At 37.4% G+C, this 20,867-nt stretch overlaps 3 protein-coding genes across 6 annotated transcripts; 2 read left to right on the forward strand and 1 right to left on the reverse strand.

The window, feature by feature from the left end:
- Positions 1-7,304: 7,304 nt before the first annotated feature.
- LOC117614162 (pentatricopeptide repeat-containing protein At2g01510, mitochondrial) lies at positions 7,305-10,606 on the reverse strand. Of its 3 annotated transcripts, none has more exons than XM_034342876.1 (2): positions 8,497-10,606; positions 7,305-8,421 (listed from the first exon to the last, which is right to left on the reverse strand). In XM_034342876.1, the coding sequence occupies exon 1, from the start codon at positions 10,472-10,474 to the stop codon at positions 8,582-8,584; it is 1,893 nt and encodes a 630-aa protein (XP_034198767.1). In that variant the 5' UTR covers positions 10,475-10,606; the 3' UTR covers positions 7,305-8,421; positions 8,497-8,581. The 3 variants fall into 3 exon arrangements, with proteins under 3 accessions (XP_034198767.1, XP_034198768.1, XP_034198769.1); XM_034342877.1 differs by having other exon boundaries at positions 7,305-7,796; positions 7,899-10,606; XM_034342878.1 differs by having other exon boundaries at positions 7,305-7,687; positions 7,763-10,606.
- LOC117614163 lies at positions 10,590-14,028 on the forward strand. 2 transcript variants are annotated; one of them, XM_034342879.1, is made up of 7 exons: positions 10,597-11,113; positions 11,658-11,899; positions 12,006-12,128; positions 12,249-12,365; positions 12,468-12,650; positions 12,870-13,011; positions 13,615-14,028. In XM_034342879.1, the coding sequence occupies exons 1-7, from the start codon at positions 10,720-10,722 to the stop codon at positions 13,788-13,790; spliced, it is 1,377 nt and encodes a 458-aa protein (XP_034198770.1). In that variant the 5' UTR covers positions 10,597-10,719; the 3' UTR covers positions 13,791-14,028. The 2 variants fall into 2 exon arrangements, with proteins under 2 accessions (XP_034198771.1, XP_034198770.1); XM_034342880.1 differs by lacking the exon at positions 12,468-12,650 and having other exon boundaries at positions 10,590-11,113.
- Positions 14,029-16,204: 2,176 nt separating this feature from the next.
- On the forward strand, positions 16,205-17,168 carry LOC117615137 (MLP-like protein 328). The gene is made up of 2 exons (XM_034344149.1): positions 16,205-16,575; positions 16,703-17,168. Exons 1-2 carry the CDS (start codon positions 16,389-16,391, stop codon positions 16,966-16,968), a joined length of 453 nt encoding a protein of 150 aa, XP_034200040.1. The 5' UTR covers positions 16,205-16,388; the 3' UTR covers positions 16,969-17,168.
- The last annotated feature ends 3,699 nt before the right edge of the window (positions 17,169-20,867 follow it).

Genomic DNA, 20,867 nt, shown 5'->3' on the forward strand with positions numbered 1-20,867 from the left:
GCACTATTGGAGAAAAATATCAACGTTAAATAACGAGACACGTGGGCAAGTAGGGCTTGAGCTTTAAAACTAGGTAGCTTAGCTAGGCTGGGTTTATAGAAATTGATATTTTATTGGCTGGGGTGTGGGACTATTTTGATTGATTGTTCCTAGAAGTCCTCATCTGTATTTGGAGACTTAAATGCACCCATTTCATTTTTTCTTCCAATGAGGATGCCTGTCTCTATGGGCCAACGCGCTTCCTCACCTCAGTCAGGACTCATTAGGGTTTCTATTCTATTCCCCCAACATGGTATTAATGGTGCTCAAGTTTTTGCATGGAGCAGAGCCCTCCGGGCACTTCACTCCCCCACCCACCACCACCCATTCCATCTCTTCCTTGGTCGTCCTTGCCTTTATTTTACATTTACTATAGGAGCAGGAGGAGGAGGGTGCTCTTATTAGACTTAAATTATTAAGGGCAGCCACAGCTCCACTTCAGATTATAATATTGGTTGTTCTTCAATGTCACCTGTGGACAAAACAAAGTTCAACCTCTCAAGATTGGATCAACAATTAAAGAAACCCATAGAAACTTCCTTGGAATGAGTTGTGTAAGCTGAATCTGTGAAACCTATAAAAAAAAAAAAAAAACAAAAAAAAAAAACAGCTCGCCTCCCCAAATCAAAATTGGCCAGAAAACAAAAGATTCTCATAATTAATTAATAATGTAATTAAGTAGTTTTTGATTAGTTCAAAAATGAAAAAATTGTAGCTATCTCTCTTCTCACCTAATAAAGATGTCGAGGGTTATTATTTTTGGGGAAAGTGGTATTTCCCCATGAGATGAATGTTTGCTTGGAATCATTCATAAATGTGTGAGTTAAAGAGGGTCTGATCGAAATGCAACTACCTCATCTCTCTCTTTGTCAACTCCCATAAAACCCGTTTATTGCTTCCACCCACCCCAAGATTTTGCATTCCATCGCGAGCTAGGGTTTTTTTTTGAAATTTTAATTTAAATATTTGGTTCCATCAACATCTTCATTGAATAAATATGGTCTTTTTTTTTTTTTTTTTTTTTGGTTATCAAGAATTTAGAAATCATAACCAAGGAAGGGCCCCACGCTGGTCGACAAGTTGGCTGAAAGCCAAGTTTATCACAACATCATGAACCACCAAAAATATACTTCATACATACATAATGTTATCAATGTAGATCGCCTTCTTCATCATTACAAGTTACAACTTGGTGATGGTCGATTGGATTGTGGATATATTTAGTTAGTGATAATTGGTTTTTGTTTAAGCCAACCATTACCAAAGTAGCATCAATTTCAACAAAATAGGAAGGGAAAAAAAAAGGCAAGTAGCATCAATGGTTTTGTTTTGGGTCAGAGCCAAGTTGGAACATAATAATATAAGATAATGCACTAACAAACAACTAGGAAGAAATGGGCATGGTGACCGTGGGAGTTAAAATGGAGAGAAAATTGCTTGCACTGATTGACCAAAGCAGCGCAGGGTTTTGTTGGTATTTCCTTTCGGTTAACGACAAAGACATGTTTCTTGGAAGAATGATATCTGGGCGTTTGGTCCCTTTACCCTTCGAGTAGTAAATATATGGAACTTCCAAGTTAGAAAGTTGGCATGCCGTGCATACAGAAAATTTAGTTGCAACTAGAATAGTACTGTTTTGCTATCCGACTACCATATCACGACTGAAATAGTACTGTTTTGCTATCCGGCTACGATACCACGAGTATAAATTTGGCTTTTGTTTTGTGACAGGGCAGCTTGAAAAGAGACTTTATTATTATATGGGTCGTCGACTCGTAAGTTGATAGATACGCAGGAGAAACCAGAATGACAGAATAATGAATGAGATTGCTTTTACAACTCTCAACTTTTCATTGATTGTTTTTCCCCTTGAATCTTTAACGATTAATTACAATTTGTTTTTTTTACCAATAGAGGAACATCTAATCCCACTTTTCTACTCATGAATTGATTTATTGACTTTAATATCTTTATTCCTTAAAAACAGTAACTGCACCCACTTGAGTCCTTGACAACAAGATGCAGTCTAATTATAAAGTACTAGCACACTTATTTATTTACTTTTAAATATGCCAGATTATAATAAGGTAGAACTTTATAACATATAAAGTTGAATTGAACGAAGTTTGTGAGTGTAACATTATTGGAAAATGTGTCACCCCAAAAATTTCCTTTGGGACGGTTTTTTTGTTAAAGTATAAGAGATTTAGCTGAGTTTGTTACTTAAATTGTGAGCCTTTGGATCACAGTCCAAATGGACAGCTAAGATGTAGTCTTAGGTGTAGTAGATTTGTGCCAAGTGTAGCTATCTCATAGGGTAGCTAATTATTGGTTAGATTTGATTGTGTAAGAGAGAATATTCTTTCTTTTTTACTGTTATATTGGATTGCACAGATTGTGCATGACTAAGAGTGAGAAATAGACTGATATTTTTCATCTTCTTCTTCTCCAAGTTTTTCTCTCTACATTTTCACATGAGCTCCATTGATCTATAATATATAACATGGCAGATTAAAGTCTGTAAATGCTAACATGGTATCACTGAGCCTAGTTTGATCGTGTAGCTGGGCGTTTGAATTTGTGAAGGAAGTGTGCTGCGTTTTCTGTCAAATTCTGCTCTCTGTGAAATCTGTCTAATATGGCAGGATCTGGAAGTGGTGAGCTGCGTGCTCCAATCTTCAATGGTGAGAACTATGAGTTCTGGAGCATAAGGATGAAAACCATTTTCAAATCTCATGGGATTTGGGAGCTGGTTGAGAGAGGAATAGAAGGCTCAGATTCGAAGGGAGCTGATGAATCTGATACAAAACAAAAAGAAAAGGAGGAATCAAGTGGTTCTGGGAAGATGGCTATAGCTGAGATCCTGATGAAGGATGCTAAGGCCTTGGGGTTGATTCAAGGAGCAGTATCTGAGGTGATCTTCCCCAGGATTTCTCATGAAGAATCATCTCATGGAGCCTGGAACATCCTGAAGCAAAAATTTCATGGTGATAAGCAGGTAAGAAGTGTAAAACTGCAGGGTCTTCGTAGAGAATTTGAATATACTAGAATGAGAGAGGATGAATCTCTATCTGCTTATCTTACAAAGTTGTTTGATCTAATAAACCAAATGAGAGGTTATGGAGAAGAACTATCTAGAGAAAGAATTGTGCAGAAAATGTTAATTAGTCTGCTGCCTGGATATGATCCAATCTGTTCTGTAATTGAACATTCAAGGGATCTAGATGTAATTGAGGTTCAAGAGGTGGTAGCCTCATTGAAGAGCTTTGCTCAAAGATTGGAAAGACATCATGAGAACAAGACTGAGAAGGCCTTTGCTAGTCTGAGTATAGATACCAAATCAGCTAAGGCCACTGGAAATCAGAATTCCAAGCAGCAGAAGAATTGGAAAGACAAAGGGAAGAAGTGGGATAATAAACCTACTGATGGAACTAAAACTCCTTGCAAACATTGTGGGAAATTGCATTATGGAGAATGTAGGTTCAAGGGCAAACCAAAGTGCTATAACTGTGACAAGCTTGGTCACATTGCCAAAGACTGCTATAGCAAGAAACCTGAACAGCAGCAGCAGCTTCAGTTTGCTACTCAGGTTACTTCTTCACCAACCATGTTCTATGCTAACAATGCAACTGAGAAAAGGTCCATGGAAGAGGTATGGTACTTGGACAGTGGGTGTAGTAACCACATGACTGGCAGAGAAGATGTTTTGATTGATATTGATAGGAATGTGACTGCAAAAGTTGCTATGGGAACAGGACAGTTGGTTGATGTTATTGGAAAAGGAAGCCTGACGGTTGAAACTAAAATGGGAAGGAAATATATCAAGGAGGTGCTATTGGTATCTGGTCTCAAAGAGAACCTACTCAGTGTTGGACAAATGATGGAGCATGGATATTTCCTAATTTTTGGAGATAACAAGGCAGAAGTCTATGATGATAGCTCTCTTTCAAATCTGGTGGCTAGAGTGGATATGAAAGGAAATAGAAGTTTTCCTTTGAAACTTCAAACAGACTTACATATTGCTCTAACTGCAAGCATTAACCAATCAACTTTGCTTTGGCATAGGAGAATGGGGCACTTAAACATGCAGAGTTTGAAACTGCTGCAGAATGAAGACATGGTGTTTGGTTTGCCAGAAATCAAAAATACAAATGCAGTACGTGAAGGCTGCACTTTTGGAAAACACTGCAGGAAGGCATTTCCAAAAGAGGCAACCAGCAGAGCTTCAACTCCACTGGAATTGGTACACACTGATGTGTGTGGCCCAATGCAAACTGTTACCAAAGCAGGAAACAGGTATTTCCTCACCTTTATAGATGACTGTACAAGAATGTGCTGGATCTATTTCTTGAGATGCAAATCTGAGGTATTCACAGTGTTTAAGAGGTTTAGAGCCACTGTTGAATTGCAAAGTGGATATAAGGTGAAGAAACTAAGAAGTGATAGGGGAGGAGAGTACACCTCTAATGAGTTCAATAAATTTTGTGATGAAATGGGAATGGAGAGGCAGCTTACAGTGGCATACTCACCACAGCAAATGGTGTGGCTGAGAGGAAAAACAGAACCATAGTGGAGATGGCCAAGTGTATGATGATTGAGAAGGGCATGCCACTTGAGTTCTGGGCAGAAACTGTGAATACTGCAGTATATGTTCTAAACAGAAGTCCAACTAAAGCTCTGGACAAGAAAACACCATTTGAAGCCTATAGTGGGAGAAAGCCAGGACTTAAACACTTAAAAGTGTTTGGATCTGTGTGCTATGCACATGTTCCAAATCCACAGAGGCAGAAACTGGATTCAACAAGCAACAGATGTGTGTTTCTAGGATATGGCAGCTGTGAGAAAGGGTATAGGCTATATGACATTGCCACTGGAAAAGTGATTATCTCAAGGGATGTGGTATTCAATGAAGAAGCTAGCTGGGATTGGAATGCACAGCAAGAATGCAGTGTTTCAGTGCCACTTACTGATGCTGTGTCTGAAAAGGAGAAAGGGAGCTATGACACAGTTGTGAAGCAAGCAGAACATTCAATTGAGAATGAGTTGCTAACAGAAGACAATGAAGAAAGATCTGTGGTTGACACAGGTACTCAAGATATTGACCACACTCCATTGAGATACAAAAGTCTTACAGAGATCTATGAAAGATGCAACATCTGTATCATTGAACCAGAAACCTTTGAAGAAGCTGTCAAGGATGCAGCATGGCAAAAGGCAATGGAAGCAGAACTTGAGATGATTGAGAAGAATGAAACTTGGGATTTGGTAAAAAGACCATCTGATAAACCTATAGTTGGTGTCAAATGGATCTTTAAAGTCAAGCTAAATCTGGATGGTTCTGTTCAGAAAAACAAAGCAAGGCTAGTAGCTAAAGGCTACACTCAAAAGCCAGGAATTGATTTCAATGAGACATTTGCACCTGTTGCTCGGCTTGACACAGTTAGAACACTGATTGCTCTGGCTGCTCAGAAAAGGTGGAAACTGTTTCAGCTTGATGTAAAGTCAGCCTTCTTAAATGGAGTGCTACAAGAGGAGGTGTATGTGGATCAACCTCCAGGATTTGTGGTTCAAGGCAAGGAAGACAGAGTCTATAGACTCAAGAAGGCTCTTTATGGTCTCAAACAAGCTCCAAGAGCTTGGTATGAAGAAATTAATTCATACTTTGCTACTGCAGGATTTCAGAAAAGTCCTAGTGAGGCTACATTATATGTGAAAGCTGCAGAAAGTGGAATCCTAATTGTTTCACTATATGTAGATGATATCATCTACACAGGAAGCTCTGAAGAATTGGTGATGAGTTTTAAAACTGAAATGATGAAGAGATATGAAATGACAGATCTGGGATTGTTGCATCATTTTCTGGGATTGGGTGTGATACAAGCTGAGCCCTACATCTTCTTGCATCAGAAAAAATATGCAAGAACACTGTTGGACAAGTTTGGTTTAAAGGACTGTAAAGCAGTGTCAACTCCACTTGCTATGAATGAGAAGTTATCCAAGGAGGATGGAAGTGAACAGGCTGATGAAAAGCTGTACAGACAGATTGTTGGAAGCTTACTATATCTGACTGCAACAAGGCCAGATATCATGTTTGCTGCAAGTCTCTTAGCAAGATACATGCATGGACCTACAAAGAAACATATGGGAACTGCTAAGAGAGTACTTAGATACATTCAAGGTACTCTAGACTATGGCATTGCATATGAGAAAGGAAAAGAGGCAATGCTGGTTGGATATTGTGACAGTGATTGGTCAGGCTGTGAAGATGATATGAGGAGCACATCTGGCTATGCCTTTCACCTTGGATCAGGTGTTTTCTCTTGGGCATCTGTTAAGCAGAGCAGTGTTGCTCTATCCACTGCAGAGGCAGAATATGTTAGTGCAGTTGAAGCTACAGCTCAAGCAGTCTGGTTAAGGTTTGTTCTATCTGATTTTGGTGAAGAACAAGTTGAGGCTACAACAATCCTATGTGACAACACTTCTGCAATTGCAATAACAAAGAATCCTGTGCATCATCACAGGACAAGACATATAAGCAGAAGATTTCATTTCATCCGAGATGCTTTGCAAAATGGTGAGATTGATCTGCTATACTGCAAAACTGATGAGCAGAATGCAGACATCTTCACTAAGGCTTTGGCAAGGAATCGATTTGAATATCTAAGGAGCAAGCTTGGAATTATTTCAGCTAAACACTTAGAAGGGAGTGTTAAAGTATAAGAGATTTAGCTGAGTTTGTTACTTAAATTGTGAGCCTTTGGATCACAGTCCAAATGGACAGCTAAGATGTAGTCTTAGGTGTAGTAGATTTGTGCCAAGTGTAGCTATCTCATAGGGTAGCTAATCATTGGTTAGATTTGATTGTGTAAGAGAGAATATTCTTTCTTTTTTACTGTTATATTGGATTGCACAGATTGTGCATGACTAAGAGTGAGAAATAGACTGATATTTTTCATCTTCTTCTTCTCCAAGTTTTTCTCTCTACATTTTCACATGAGCTCCATTGATCTATAATATATAACATGGCAGATTAAAGTCTGTAAATGCTAACATTTTTTATATAATGCTTATATGAAATTTTGGGTCTGAGAGGCAACCGAAGATCAGGTGGAGGGGATGAGAAAAAAAAACAAGGGGCGGAAACTGAGAAGGGGCTTGGGGAACTCACAGAGGATAAAGGGTCTCGTAGCAGATGAGAGGCAACAATGCAGGCACGGAAAGACCAACAAAGCTAACATTTGCAAACATTACAAAACAACATAAAATGAACATAACCTGTGCAGGGGGAATTGGTAGCTTGCACCTGTTAATGTACATGTATACTGAAAGTGCTCAAAGTACAAATGCATACATGGTCTTTACATAGAGTAAACAAACAAGAAAATACCAAAAACATTGCTTGGCTCTTTACCTCAAAGCCAATATTTGCTAGAAATCATCCTCTAATTCTCGTAAATTTTGTCACCGCATATTTCATATCAATCCTCTCCACAGGTGAATCTTCGATGAATGCCATGTCTAAAGACAAAAGATATACACTTCTCGTTCAACAAAATGATCTTCTTCATTGCCTAGCAAATTTGTGTCACCAACTTAACTGTTGAACCATGTAATGAGTCACCAATCCAATCTCTCAAACCCAGTTCTCCTGCAAAATGTTCATCTTTCGGCTTTATTCTAGTGAAAATTTCTGTTAACATTATGCCATAACTGCAAACGTTACCTCTTGTAGATACTACCCCCTTCTGTAATAAGCTCTGAGAAAGAATAAGAACAACATTCATTGCTGAACTCAAAATAGGTTTCTTCATAATAAAATAATAAAACCATATCCAAATGAAGAAGAAAACGGTCATAACCTAGATGATAGATTAGAAACGTCACATAGTTCCACGGCCATATATCCAAATCGTAGAAACAGTCTTGATTAGTATTGAAGATGCTCTGTTTCCCTAGAGTTTGGAAATGTCAATGTCAGATACAGGTGCAACCATACCTTCCTCAAGAAGGACAATGCTTTGCCTTTTTATCACAGCGAGGCAGATACTGAATAACCATGATGGAGATATGCAAATATTGAGGCAACATCCACCACTACCTTTAGTCTCTGCAATCTATCTTGAAAACAGTTGTGAGAGTATAGCCATTTCTCAAGGCTCCCATTAGGCGTTTATTCTAGTGCCAAGGATCTTGATGAGATTTTTGTGGCAAACATTACGCACTGTTTCACAACCTGAGTCAAAATTCCTTGGTGATGTATACGAACTGAAATTAAACATTCTCCACCAAAAAAATTGCTTTCCTCAAACCTCTTAGTGCCGTGCAGAAGTTCATGTAGGAAGTCCACTTTTTCAGCATCGCCAAATATAAGATATCTGTTGCCTGCCGTTGATACTTTGTCAATACAAGTGCACAAGCTAGTTCAGGTATCATTGACGTAGGCAATATAATAGTTACCTTCGAGCCATAGCTAGTATCTATTATGAGCTCATCCTTGGTTCTTCTTCAATCACCATATGCCAGTCATTAGTATTTCTTGCGATCACCAAAAGTTGTTGCATGAACAATCACCATTTCTAAAATGATGAAAACGGATTTTATCTCTCATGACAATCTCCCTTTTGGTAGTTTTAGATACAAATTTACAGAAACTATGGCAGTCGTCACAAATCCTCAGATTCTTCACCACCCTAATTGGGCATTCAGGCCTTAGATTTATAAGACTAAATGCAACGGCAAGCTTTTCACTGTGACTGCTCAGTGTGGCTTCCTTTTCCTCCATGTCTACATCATGAAACACGGAGCTGGTATTTGGAATGTAACCTATACTCTTCAATTCTCTCAATAAGTGCTCCAACTTCTCATATATTTCTGATGACTCTGGGTGCAATCTGTCTCCACCATAGAAAATGTGGAATTTCCCATTACATTCAACGGAGCTGTAGGCAGCTATTTTCTTAACACCTCTTTTTCTCATTCTGAGCCTCACCTTATCAACAAAATCCCATCTTCCAGCAGCCGCATATATGTTTGACATTAAGACATGATATGAACCAATATCTGGAGCTACTTCAAAAAGTAAATCAGCTGCATGCTGGCCCAGTTCAACATTTTGGTGGATTGTACAGGCACCCAATAAAGCTCCCCACACCCCAGAATCCGGTTCAATTGGCATACTTCTTATGAAATTATAGGCCTCCTCAAGATGTCCTGACCGGCCTAGAAGGTCAACCATACATGCATAGTGCTCTATTTTTGGTCGAATATTCTTGTTACCAGATTGGACCATGTGACTAAAATAAGCCTTGCCTTCATTTACAAGCCCAGCATGGCTACATGCACACAAAACTCCAAGATAAGTGACATGGTTTGGTTGCACTCCATGTTTTTGCATCCTCGAAAACATATTCAATGCCTTTTCACTTTCCCCATTTATGGAATACCCTATTACCATAGTGCTCCAGGAAATAACATTTCTCTGAGGCATATCCTCAAACAACGCCTCAGCCATGTCTATGCTACCACATTTCACATACATATCAAGCCGTGCATTGGCAACAATTATATTGCAAACAATCCCATATTTTCTCATGATCCCATAGATTTCTTGCCCATTCTCCAAACACCCTAATTGACCACAAGCTGAAAAGGCACTCACAACACTAACAGCATCAGGCTTAATTCCAGCTATATCCATCTGGCGAAACAATGCAAGAGCCTTACCAGCATTGCCATTTTGTACACAAGCCGCAATGAAAGCATTCCAAGCAATCAAATCTCTCTCAACCATAGTTTCAAATAGAAAATCCGCCATACCCAATTCTCCGAATTTCGCAAACATTAGTATCAGCTCAGTCCTCACCATAGCAACGAATTCCAACCCATATTTCACCACATGGGCAAGGACAGCTGATCCAGCCCATAATTCGGGCAGTTCAGCACATGCCTTGACCACAAACGTGTAAGTAAACTGGTCAGGACGAACAACCAGAAGGTGCATTTGTCTATAAACAAAAGCCGCCTCCGTAAAAATACCATTTTTGACATAGGCTTTGATAAGGGTGTTCCATAGAAAAACGCGTGGCTTGTGCATTTGGTCGAATAATTGGCGGGCATAGGACATGTCCCCTAAAAGTGTGAGATTGGTGAGAAGTTGGGTGATGAGGCTGTTCTTGATAGAGAGGCCTGTTGTGAGGATGAGGGCATGAATTTGCTTGAGGTGGTTTGGGTAGGAAGAGCATGATTGTAAGAGGGTGGTGAAGACTTGCTTGGTCAGAGCAATTGGTGGATTGGAGGGGTTTTGGGTTTGGGTGAGAGAAGAAAATTGGAGAATTGAGGCAAGTGGTTGAAGTGAGAGATTGAACCAAAGCTTGGTCATGCCCATCATGCAATGGCTTCTTCTGGAGCTCCATGGTATGTGCATCACTCTTCTCATTCTCTCAACTAACCGAATTGTCGTTGCTTGTTCTTAAGAGGAACAGAGGAGGACCCAAACGTTGTCGTTTTTAGCTGCCATTTGACTAAACTGACATTTCATCGATACGCTGCAGATATTTTGTCCGGCTGCCAATGCAAGGTCCTTTCAGTAATTTCGAGTCTAGCGGGTGAAATGTTCTCTCAGCCACAGCGAGAAGTTTCTCTCGGTCCTCTGCACTGCTCAGCGCTCTCAGGCTCTGAGCCATGGCTGCCCAATCACCATGTGGATGGTCATGGAACTCACCGACCCACGCCACCGTCACAGTTAAATGCTCTTCTAACTCCTCAAGTCTCTCTTCCTTCCACTCAGCTCCACAAAAACGGCCTCGTTTCACGGCTTCTTCTTCTCCTTCTTCTAGTAGCTCTAAATCTACTGCCAAGCAGGGACTGAGAAAGCCCCTGAAATTGGATAGTGCGAGTCCGAATCCAAGCAAATTAGTTAGAAGTTCAAATGGAAATCGATCTGAAGACGAAAATAGAATAACGACCCTAAGCTTCAAGTCCTTCTTTGGGAAACGATCTCTGTGGCGAAGGATATTTTTCGCCTCTAAGAAAGTTCGAAGCATCATTTTGCTCAACGTTATCACCGTTGTTTATGGTAAAGTTTCTTCCCTTTTTTTTTTTTTTTTTCTCCCTAAAAGTTGAGCATTATTAAAATTGTAATATTTCCATAAATCATCTCTGCCTTATGTCCGGTTGCTCATAAAATTAAAGAAAAGAACAAAAAATTGTTACATTTGACAATGTGTAATGGTAGCTCAAGAAAAATATAGGGTAAAGGGCAAGTGAAGTGACTGAACACAGAGATGATTTTGAGTTTTAGTGGGAGAATCAATAGGAAAGCACAAATAAGTCAGCGTGGAAACTTGAAAGAACTCGTTGTTCAATCAGAAGTGAAAATTATATATGTCTTCCCGCTAGGAAGTAAGAGCTTACTGTGCATTGGTATTGAGTTGGCAGAACTTACTTTCTATTATTCAAGAGATGTTTAACCACTGATCCATAATGCAAACCAACTGCGGCCTTTTCAACCTCTGGAAGTGAAAGCGATTTGGGTTATGAAGTCCAGGCTCGTATGGTGTATTGAAAGTGCATGAATCACAATTTTAATTTGTTCCACTCATCTTTTTCACTTGTTGCAGCTAGTAACTTCTCGGTTGTGAAAGAGGTGGAAGCGATCATGGACCCAGCAGCCTTTACTGTTGTTCGGTTTGCTGTGTCGGCCATTCCATTCATCCCATTTGTGTTCCGAGCACGAGGTGATATTCATACCCGTAATGCAGGGATTGAGTTGGGTTTCTGGGTCAGTCTAGGGTATCTCATGCAGGCTCTTGGATTGCTAACATCAGATGCTGGTCGCGCATCATTTATATCCATGTTCACTGTAAGTCTCTTAGTTAACCTTCTATGCATATATAGGTGTGCAAATTGATTGTTTGCTGGGTGTACCTAAAGGTACAATGTTGGCATTTTCTGGGTGAATTTAACAGGTGGTTATAGTTCCATTGCTTGATGGTATGTTAGGAGCAATAGTCCCCGCTCGTACCTGGTTCGGAGCTCTCATGTCTATCATAGGAGTTGCAATGCTGGAATCCAGCGGATCTCCACCCAGTGTGAGTTGTCTTACACTTGATAAGATGTTTATAGAATCATCTGTGATTTTTTATATAATTGGTGATCGGTCTTTCTCTCTCTTGCTCTTAGTAAAATTGCATGCTTCCAAACCTTTTCAGGTTGGAGATTTGTTGAACTTCTTAAGCGCTGTGTTTTTTGGTATCCATATGTTAAGAACTGAACACATTTCAAGAAACACGAAAAGAGAAAATTTCTTACCTCTGCTCGGTTATGAGGTTAGTATATATTGTCATTATGTCCATGTTTGTTAGATATGAAATGAATTCTACTTGTTAATATTCATCGGTGGTCTTCTAAGGTACTAAGATTCCATTTAGGTATGCGTTGTTGCTATCATGTCAACAATGTGGTATTGCGTTGGATCAGGGTCCGGGGGCCTTCAAGATTGTAACCCATCATTGTGGACGTGGAAGATATTCTGGGAGTGGATGGTGGTGTTTCCATGGATACCTGCACTGTACTCGGGCATATTCTCGACTGGTCTATGCTTATGGGTAGAGGTATGTGCAAATGCTCATCTGAGGTTGTCAACCATTTGATCTTGCGTTGCTGTGTTTCCTGGGATTCATTGGATACACAGGTTATGTCAAATGAACATTTGTAGATTATAGGACCTCTGGTTGAGGATACTCCTTATGCTCTTGCTAAACCAAATAAATCCCAAGCATTATTTGAAACGTTTTTAGCTTAAATTTTTAAATAGAGAATTACTTTTACAGATGGCTGCAATGCGTGATGTATCAGCCACAGAAACAGCAATAATTTATGGCTTGGAGCCAGTCTGGGGTGCTGGTTTTGCGTGGTTTCTCCTTGGGGAAAGGTGGGGCACTACTGGTTGGATTGGAGCTGCACTGGTGCTAGGTAAAGTAAATTCAGCTATTATTGTTAAACTACCAATTACCTAATATTGGCTTACCATTAGTAGATGCAATGCTTATGATTTAACATATCTACTTTAGGACTATAAATCTGCTGCTCACCTTCTAACCAGCTTGTATCTTAGTAGAATTGAGTATTTACGTGGTTATATAGGATTTCAGTAAAGCTTAAATTGGTCAAATTCAAGCTTGAGAAGAATAAGAATTTCAATAATTAGGTTCAGTATGTTATTTAAAAATCCATGAGTTAAAGTTTAAATGATTTTATTGGAATAGGAACGTACATATCCTCTTCATTGTGCTCTTTCCCAGGATAGAAGAATTAAATTCTTTTGTTATTAAATGATTTTAAAGATGTGCTTCTGAAACCCTGCACCTGCCTGTTGTTGCTTGAAATGAGAAGGGTAGTGTGCTCAACTAGTCGGTTTGTCAACTAGATGTTCTATTGGCTAAAAGTTTGACAAATTAACCTTAATGCGTGCCAATATTCAAACTCAAACAGGGAAATACTGATTAGTTGATGTTTATAATTATTAGTGGTTGCTTTCCATATGCATTTACATGTCTGGTTCATGTTTATCTGCAGGTGGAAGCTTAACAGTACAGATATTTGGATCAACATCGCCTGCAAAGTCTTACAAAGAGGAAAAGGACAGTAAGAAACTCGATTACCCTGTGGTTTCAGATAAACACAATCGCCTTTCTGCCTCTCCAGTTACTGTTATTTCCAGAAAGGATATTCCTGATATGCTAAATAAGTGAGGAGCAAGATCGCATGTGTTCCAAAGATAATTCTGTATAATCCATTTTACTTGCCCTTGTAATTATGTAATTGTTAACTGGATCTCAATTTTGGATGGCTGATGGGTGGATGGTTGAGGGCTCTGAGTCTCAGCCTTTATATGTATATACATATGCTGATATGCTGAATATGCACAATTACAGATTACTTCATACATTATTTTAAGGAATGACAAAATATGGTGCTGCTTCTAAATTATAATATTTTTTCGACAATATTGCTTCTTTCTTCAAATTATTGGGAGCTATTAATTTTAAATTCTGGAAATGGGAGTTGGTTATGACTTTTATATTCTGATTAAATAAAGAATCAATCCAATTAGCCCAAAAGGAAAAGAAAAAGGAATATAAATTTTAAGTGTGTACCTATAATAATATTTAGTATTTGTTAATAATGCTGGTGATGGTTGATGAGTGAGATCATTCATCCCTGCCTGCCCACTTGATTATCTCTATTTTCTTATTGCCAAGTTGTCTTAAGCCGTGGGGTCTGCCTAGATTTTGGTGATGATGAAAGCAAATCAAGTATTGTCGAATTAAAAATATTTAAAAAGAACTCACGAGTATCATGAGTCACATTTTATAATTTAAGAATGGATAATTCTAATTTAATCGAATGTCAATATTAACAGTTCACTACACAACTGTCAATTCATGCTGATACATTACATGCCTTCGCCAAACGCTTTCTCATATTATAGATCTTTTTGGTTTAGATTTAGAGGGCGGTCCTGGTAGAAGTGGGCCATTCACGTGAATATGTTTAAATCCTGCCCTCTAAAATAATCAATATCTGATTTGGAATCTTCTAAAAATCAATAAAGATATGAAATTGAATGCGGATGTGGCCATTCTATAGAGAGATTATAGAATATTATGGTAGTATGGTTATGTAATATATTTTATATATGTGTTATAATATAAGACGTACCATGTAGTATTCACAAAATTTTTTGAGTGTTGATATACTTTCCAATCAACTTTATCTTTAAACTTTTAAAGACAAATTTAATCCTATTGTAAAATGACTTAAAAGGACTTAAGGAAAAAGAAAGAGGAAAAAAAAAATACATAGAATTCTCAAGTTCTCACGAACCCTATCGTTTGACAGAAAGAAAAAAAACATAAGAAAGCTACGACTCCTTACTCATGATTCTTCTTATGATTTTTCAGTGCTCAGAACTTAATTCTCAAATAATTTTCTTATCTTTTTTATTCATTCAATCAAATTATTATTATGAAGAAGAAAATAACAAGAGAATTGATGTTGAAGAGAATTTTGGTGAAAAAGTAAGGAAATCCTATTTGAACAGAATTTCTAAGATCTTTATGATTACTTAAAGCATTGGGAGATGAGTATTTCTTGGACTCTGATTTTTTTCCTTAAACAAATTAAAAATCTGAAACCCTGGGGATGAATCAACAATTCTATGATTTGGGCTCTGTTGATTACACAAAAAACGTTCCTTACAAAACCAGTTTGGTTGAGGATTTTTTGAGGCATGAGAAGATGAAGAAGGCTTTGGGGGTTAATGGATCGTTGGTTTTTGAGGAATGCAATGATTTGGTGAGGGATATTTTGCATAAAGATGTGATGAAGAGTGAAATACATGGTGAAATATTTGATGAAGAAGAACAAGGTCTTGATCTACTAGGGGAAGTTTGATTTGAGAGATGGTGTGTTTTCCATTGAGGCAGAGAGAGATGTATAGTAAACATGAAAGACATAGAGAGATGAAGTGTGAGAGATGGAAAATAAGATACAGCAAAAATGAGAAAGAGATGTGTAGGCCATCAGAGAGAGAGAGAAAACACGAGCAGAGAGAATAAAAGGAGAGAGAAAATGAGGTAATAATTAAAAGGGTATTTTAGGAATATTGGTGGGTGGAAAAATAAGATTGTGTTTTTTAAAATTTATATGGTAGGTGGGAAAATAAGGTGAGGAAAAAAATAAAATAAGTGGGTGAAAATAGCAGCACCCAATTTTTTTGAGATTGATTCACTCAGTAAATACTTTCTCATTTTGGACAGTCTAGCGGACGACATGACGGGCCAAAGACTGGAAAAAAACTTACATGAAACGGGAATAGCACTATTTTGCTATTCACGACCAATAACATAATGACATATGAAAAAGTTATCCTACATGTCATTGCATTATTAGCCGAAAATAGCAAAAAGTGTTATCCCAGTTGAATGAGAGTTTTTCTCGGAGACTGGCCTTTCTGGGCCAATAACTGTTTTGACTCAGTCTTTGCTTTCTTGGAGCGTCGGCCACCACTGTAACTCAAAAATAAAATCACAAAAAAATAAAAGAAACACTGTAAACAAAACCTTTATTACTTGTCTTCTCCTCATATATTGTGATCATTAGTAAATGTGTTTCATGTGTTTCGTGAGTTTCATGATGTGAAGCAACCACCTGCCACCGCTTAAAGTTATAATATAAAATATCAGGCAATTTTACTGTATTGACATGTATTTAAGGAGAAGCCAAGTTATACGTTGTTCAACATTCTGCCTCACACATATCAAATTTCAAAACTGATAAGCATAAGCATGGCTCTGCACGGTTTTATTGGGACTCAAATAGAACTCAAGTCACCTGCTGATAAGTTCTACAAAATCTTCAAGGGCCAAGCCCACCTCATCCCAAATGTTTCTTCTGGCCATATCAAAGGCGTTCAGGTGCATGAAGGAGATTGGGAAACGCACGGCTCTGTTAAGATCTGGAATTATCATCTAGGTAATTAAGTAACTATATGGTGAACCCACTTAGGAGAAGTTTAATTATTTTCCGTTTCGTTGTTAACTATATCATTAGATGAGCTTATATATATATATATATTTTTGTTATGAAATAAATGTGACAGGGGACGAAGTTGGGACTTTCAAGGAAAAGGTTGAGTACGACGACGAGAACAAGGCGGCAACTCTGACTGGATTGGACGGAGAAATGTTCAAGTATTACAAGAGCTTTAAGGGCATTTATCAGTTCGCTCAGAAGGGTAATGTTAGCGTTGCCAACCTGACGATTCACTATGAGAAACGGAATGCTGATGTTGAAGCTCCAGATAGATTTGTTGGTCTCATGGTTACCCTCGTCAGGGATCTTGATGCTCACTTTGCCAAGGCATAATCGAATATCAAAAGCATACATATATATGTATGTTAATGCGTGCTTTTTCTGGTTAATATTATAAGTAATGCTTTGTTTTATGTAAGTTTTTCTTTGTGGCAAGTGCATGAAGGGATTTCATATATATGTGATATATTGTGATGTATTAGCTATGTGGGTTATCACATACATAAAATAAAATGCGTGGTGTGCTATATATATATATCTCCAGTTCTTGCTCATCATTCATATATCAAGTACAAAATGGACTTAAAAATCAACAATATCCAACTGGTATATGTTGCGCGCTTGGATTCAAAGTATTAAAAGATCAACAAATTTGAAGTATGTTGCGTGCTTGGATTCGAATTTCACATTGAACACATAGCCTTGTTGATGAAAAAGAAACAAGCTAAAAGTAGTAAAAAAGTAGTAGAAGCAGCTGGAAGCTCTTTCCTTCATCATTTGCACTCTCCTTTTCCCTTTTCGTCTCTCTCTTTCTTTATCTCTCTGCCCTTCTTCCTTGTGAATTTGCTGGTTTACTTTAATATTAACGAATCTACATAAAGAAAAGAAGGTGTTGCTGGATGCCACAATGAAGGATAGATTCCACAAAGAAAAAAGTTTTCACGTTCTTCCATTCCATAAGCAACACTGAAAAATGCCCTAATAATGTATGTGAAGGTAAAGAGTCCCACATTGAAAAGTTAAGAAACCTAACAAGGGCTTATAAGGAGTTGGGTTACTCCCCCCATTGCTTATAAGGAGTTGGGTTACTCCTTATAATCCCTTGGCCTTAAGTAGTAATCTAGTTTTGCACTCTCGCATAAAGCATTTAGAACTTGATTTTCACTTTATCAGAGAACGGGTTCAGCGTCATGATTTGGTGGTTCGATATGTCAATACTGAAGACCAAGTTGCCGACATTTTCACAAAGGGCCTGCATAGTCCATTGTTTTTGAAACAAAGCTAAGTGCTTCTGTCATATAAATATTAGATACTGTTCCTTGTAAAGTAGATCGAAAAAGAGAGAAAATTAATAAAAGAAATTGCAAGCTTCTTCTCAAAGTTTCTTCCTACGTCTTCATTGAACTTTGTTATCAGTATGGACGAAACTCTCATGACAACTTAATTCAAAACGTTCTTCCATTCCGTAAGCAACACTGAAAAATGCCCTAATAATGTATGGACGAAACTCTCATGACAATTTAATCCAAAGCAAACACAACTCAACCAGCCGGCAGTGCAATAAGCATCCAACCCAACCAGTCAAACCCTGAACCAGCACAGCACCCTTCCCCTCAAAACCCACGACGTAAGTAACGTAATTAAATTCATCTCTGTTGATTAATGGGAAGTCTAGGTCTTGCTGGAGGATGGGAACAACACACACTCACCATTTGTACATTTAATTAATTTGGTCATTATTCAGTTGAATAGCACATTTACAAATAATAATAATTTGATAGATAATGTGAATTTGGAAACTAAATTATTGATCTTTTAAATACATTAATTTATTTTTTATATAAAAAATAAATAAAGGCAAGTGCAAAAGGTATCTATCATTCTCGAAGTTTTTTACGCCACCTGCCTTATACAGCAAAAGGTAATTTTAAAATTTGGAAATGGGAGTCGGTGTGACTTTTGAAGAAAAAACGAAAACCCAAAGGGGAAAAAGTTATACATTATTATATGCGTACCATAAATAATGAATATGTGACTGATCAATCGAAGATCTAAAATGTTTATTTTATTAAAGAGTCGTCGAATTTGACAGGTGTGGATCATCCCTGTCTGCCCATTTGATAATTTCTTATTGCCAAATAGTTAATAAGCATGGGCTGGTATAGGTCGGCATAATTAGATTTGATGAGGATGAAAGCAATAATTGAGTTTTCGTTGATTTTACATCTCAGAAAGGTTACTCATCTCTCGTAGTTTTTGCACTTTTATAAATGTGAATCTTATAAAGTATTATAACTCATAACCATTTTTCTTTTGTAGGCTTGAAGATCTGGCATTGCATGCATGAACACATTTTCCGATGTGTATATGAATTGAAGATCTCACATTGCATGCATGTACACTAACTATGAATTGAGAGAGTTTTTCTTCGGACAGTTGTCCAGCATTCACTTTACCTAATCAGGGATTAGTAAAATCCAAATGAAAAAGATGTGATCATTGAAAAGGTAAATATTTTTTATTCTAAAATACAATATCAAATACAATATTTTTCCCTAATAGAAGATTTGGCTAATATTTGTCCTGCACCGGTGATGAACCGAAAGTAATTGCACTTGTTCATGGATGTTGACAGATAGCAATAGCACTCTTCTTACCAAAAATATTTATAAAAAGAAAAAAAGTCCGTTTTTATATAAAATCAACGACGGTTTTTACACAAAAAAAAAAATTGTCATCTTTATATCAAAATAACCATAGTTTTTAATAAAATCGTCGTCTTTACAAATAAACAACGACGATAAAAAACCGTCATAATTAATGTCGGTCGATTTAATAAAGGTTTTTAAAATATCATAACGACCGTGGATCCCGTCGTCTATTTCATTTTGTTTACTTGAAAACTGGAAATACCGTGTAAAAGAACGATAGGCAAACCTTTATTTGGTCATATATATATATATATTGCAATTAGTGGCAAATCTAGGATTCAAAAGTCAAGTAGGCGAAACTTACTTTAAAAACTCGATGGTACGAGTGAATTTTATGCATAAAAATAAAAAGATACACCTAATCAGGAGGGACGTAATGAGCTTTACCCTCAAATATGCATATCTATACATAAATAAAAGCTTAACAAAAAAATAAGAAGTAAATGCAATGCAACACAAAACTAAACTATTTAAATCTAAAACTTTACCCTACGAGGCTTAGAAATCTTAAATTCCTCAATTATATCTTCATTATCAATATTATTAGCAAACTTTCTTTCAATGTGGAGAATTATGCAATCAGAAAGGAATTTATCAGCTATGGTGCTCCGAAGTCTATTCTTAATAATTCTCATACATGAAAAAGCTCGTTCCGTTGTTGCTGTAAAAACAGGAAGAGTCAACACCAACTGAATCAACCTATAAAGCAAATGATAGTTTTCTGCCAAAGTTGTTTTCGCCAATTGTTGACATAACTGAGGAAGAGTGGTGAGGTCCTTAAAGCAGGGAAGGCGATGCATATTGTTTTGAAAATACCTCAACTCAATTTTTAAAGCTTTCAAGTCACTTGGATTGAAATCAGCGGGATAAAATTTCTCAGAAGTTTACATAGATGCCCAATATTGAATGATTTGAAGGAATTACGAGGATCCAATGCTGAGCTAAGAATAAGAAGTTCAATTGTTTGCTTTGGAAATTTGTCATTTAACTCCCTCAACATGCAATCTATCACATCATTAAATACATCAATGCGATAGTAATGTTCAACTGTAGTAAAATCTTTTTGTTGACAAGAACGATGTGTGCCCATCATTTAATGAAAACTCATATCAGGAACATCAATACTGTGTTGTTCACAAAATGATACCACACTCATGAATAAATCATCCCAGCCATGTGCCCTCATATTTCAGAATTGTGATTTTGTGTTTTCAACAAAGTTTAAAGCACTTACAGTATCTTGAGTTTTTGTCTGAAACACTTGACAAAGAAAGTTGGTCAATTCCATAATTTTATCCATTAAAAGAAATGAAAACACAAACTCAAAAGACATAATAGCAATATAGTTATTCTCTGCATCGCCAAGAAATTGTTGGTTAGGTCCATAATCACTGATTTCCTGGATAAGTATTTTAGTCTCTTTAAATAAACTCATCAAACTTGTAATAGAGGCAAAGTGAGATCCCCAACGAGTGGCTCCAGCTCATTTCAAACTACGATCTTGATTAAGTCCTCTACCTG

This window comes from Prunus dulcis, chromosome 1, assembly GCF_902201215.1.
Source record: "Prunus dulcis chromosome 1, ALMONDv2, whole genome shotgun sequence".
NCBI classification, from domain to species: Eukaryota; Viridiplantae; Streptophyta; class Magnoliopsida; order Rosales; family Rosaceae; genus Prunus; species Prunus dulcis.

Excerpts from the sequence above, each read along its gene's own strand:
- LOC117614162 (XM_034342876.1), bottom strand. The coding sequence starts at position 10,474 with ATGAGAAGAGTGATGCACATACCATGGAGCTCCAGAAGAAGCCATTGC.
- LOC117614163 (XM_034342879.1), top strand. The coding sequence starts at position 10,720 with ATGGCTGCCCAATCACCATGTGGATGGTCATGGAACTCACCGACCCAC. Across the intron at positions 11,900-12,005 it reads CATTTATATCCATGTTCACT|GTGGTTATAGTTCCATTGCT; the intron begins GTAAGTCTCTTA and ends TGAATTTAACAG. Across the intron at positions 12,651-12,869 it reads GTCTATGCTTATGGGTAGAG|ATGGCTGCAATGCGTGATGT; the intron begins GTATGTGCAAAT and ends TTACTTTTACAG.
- LOC117615137 (XM_034344149.1), top strand. The coding sequence starts at position 16,389 with ATGGCTCTGCACGGTTTTATTGGGACTCAAATAGAACTCAAGTCACCT. Across the intron at positions 16,576-16,702 it reads GATCTGGAATTATCATCTAG|GGGACGAAGTTGGGACTTTC; the intron begins GTAATTAAGTAA and ends TAAATGTGACAG.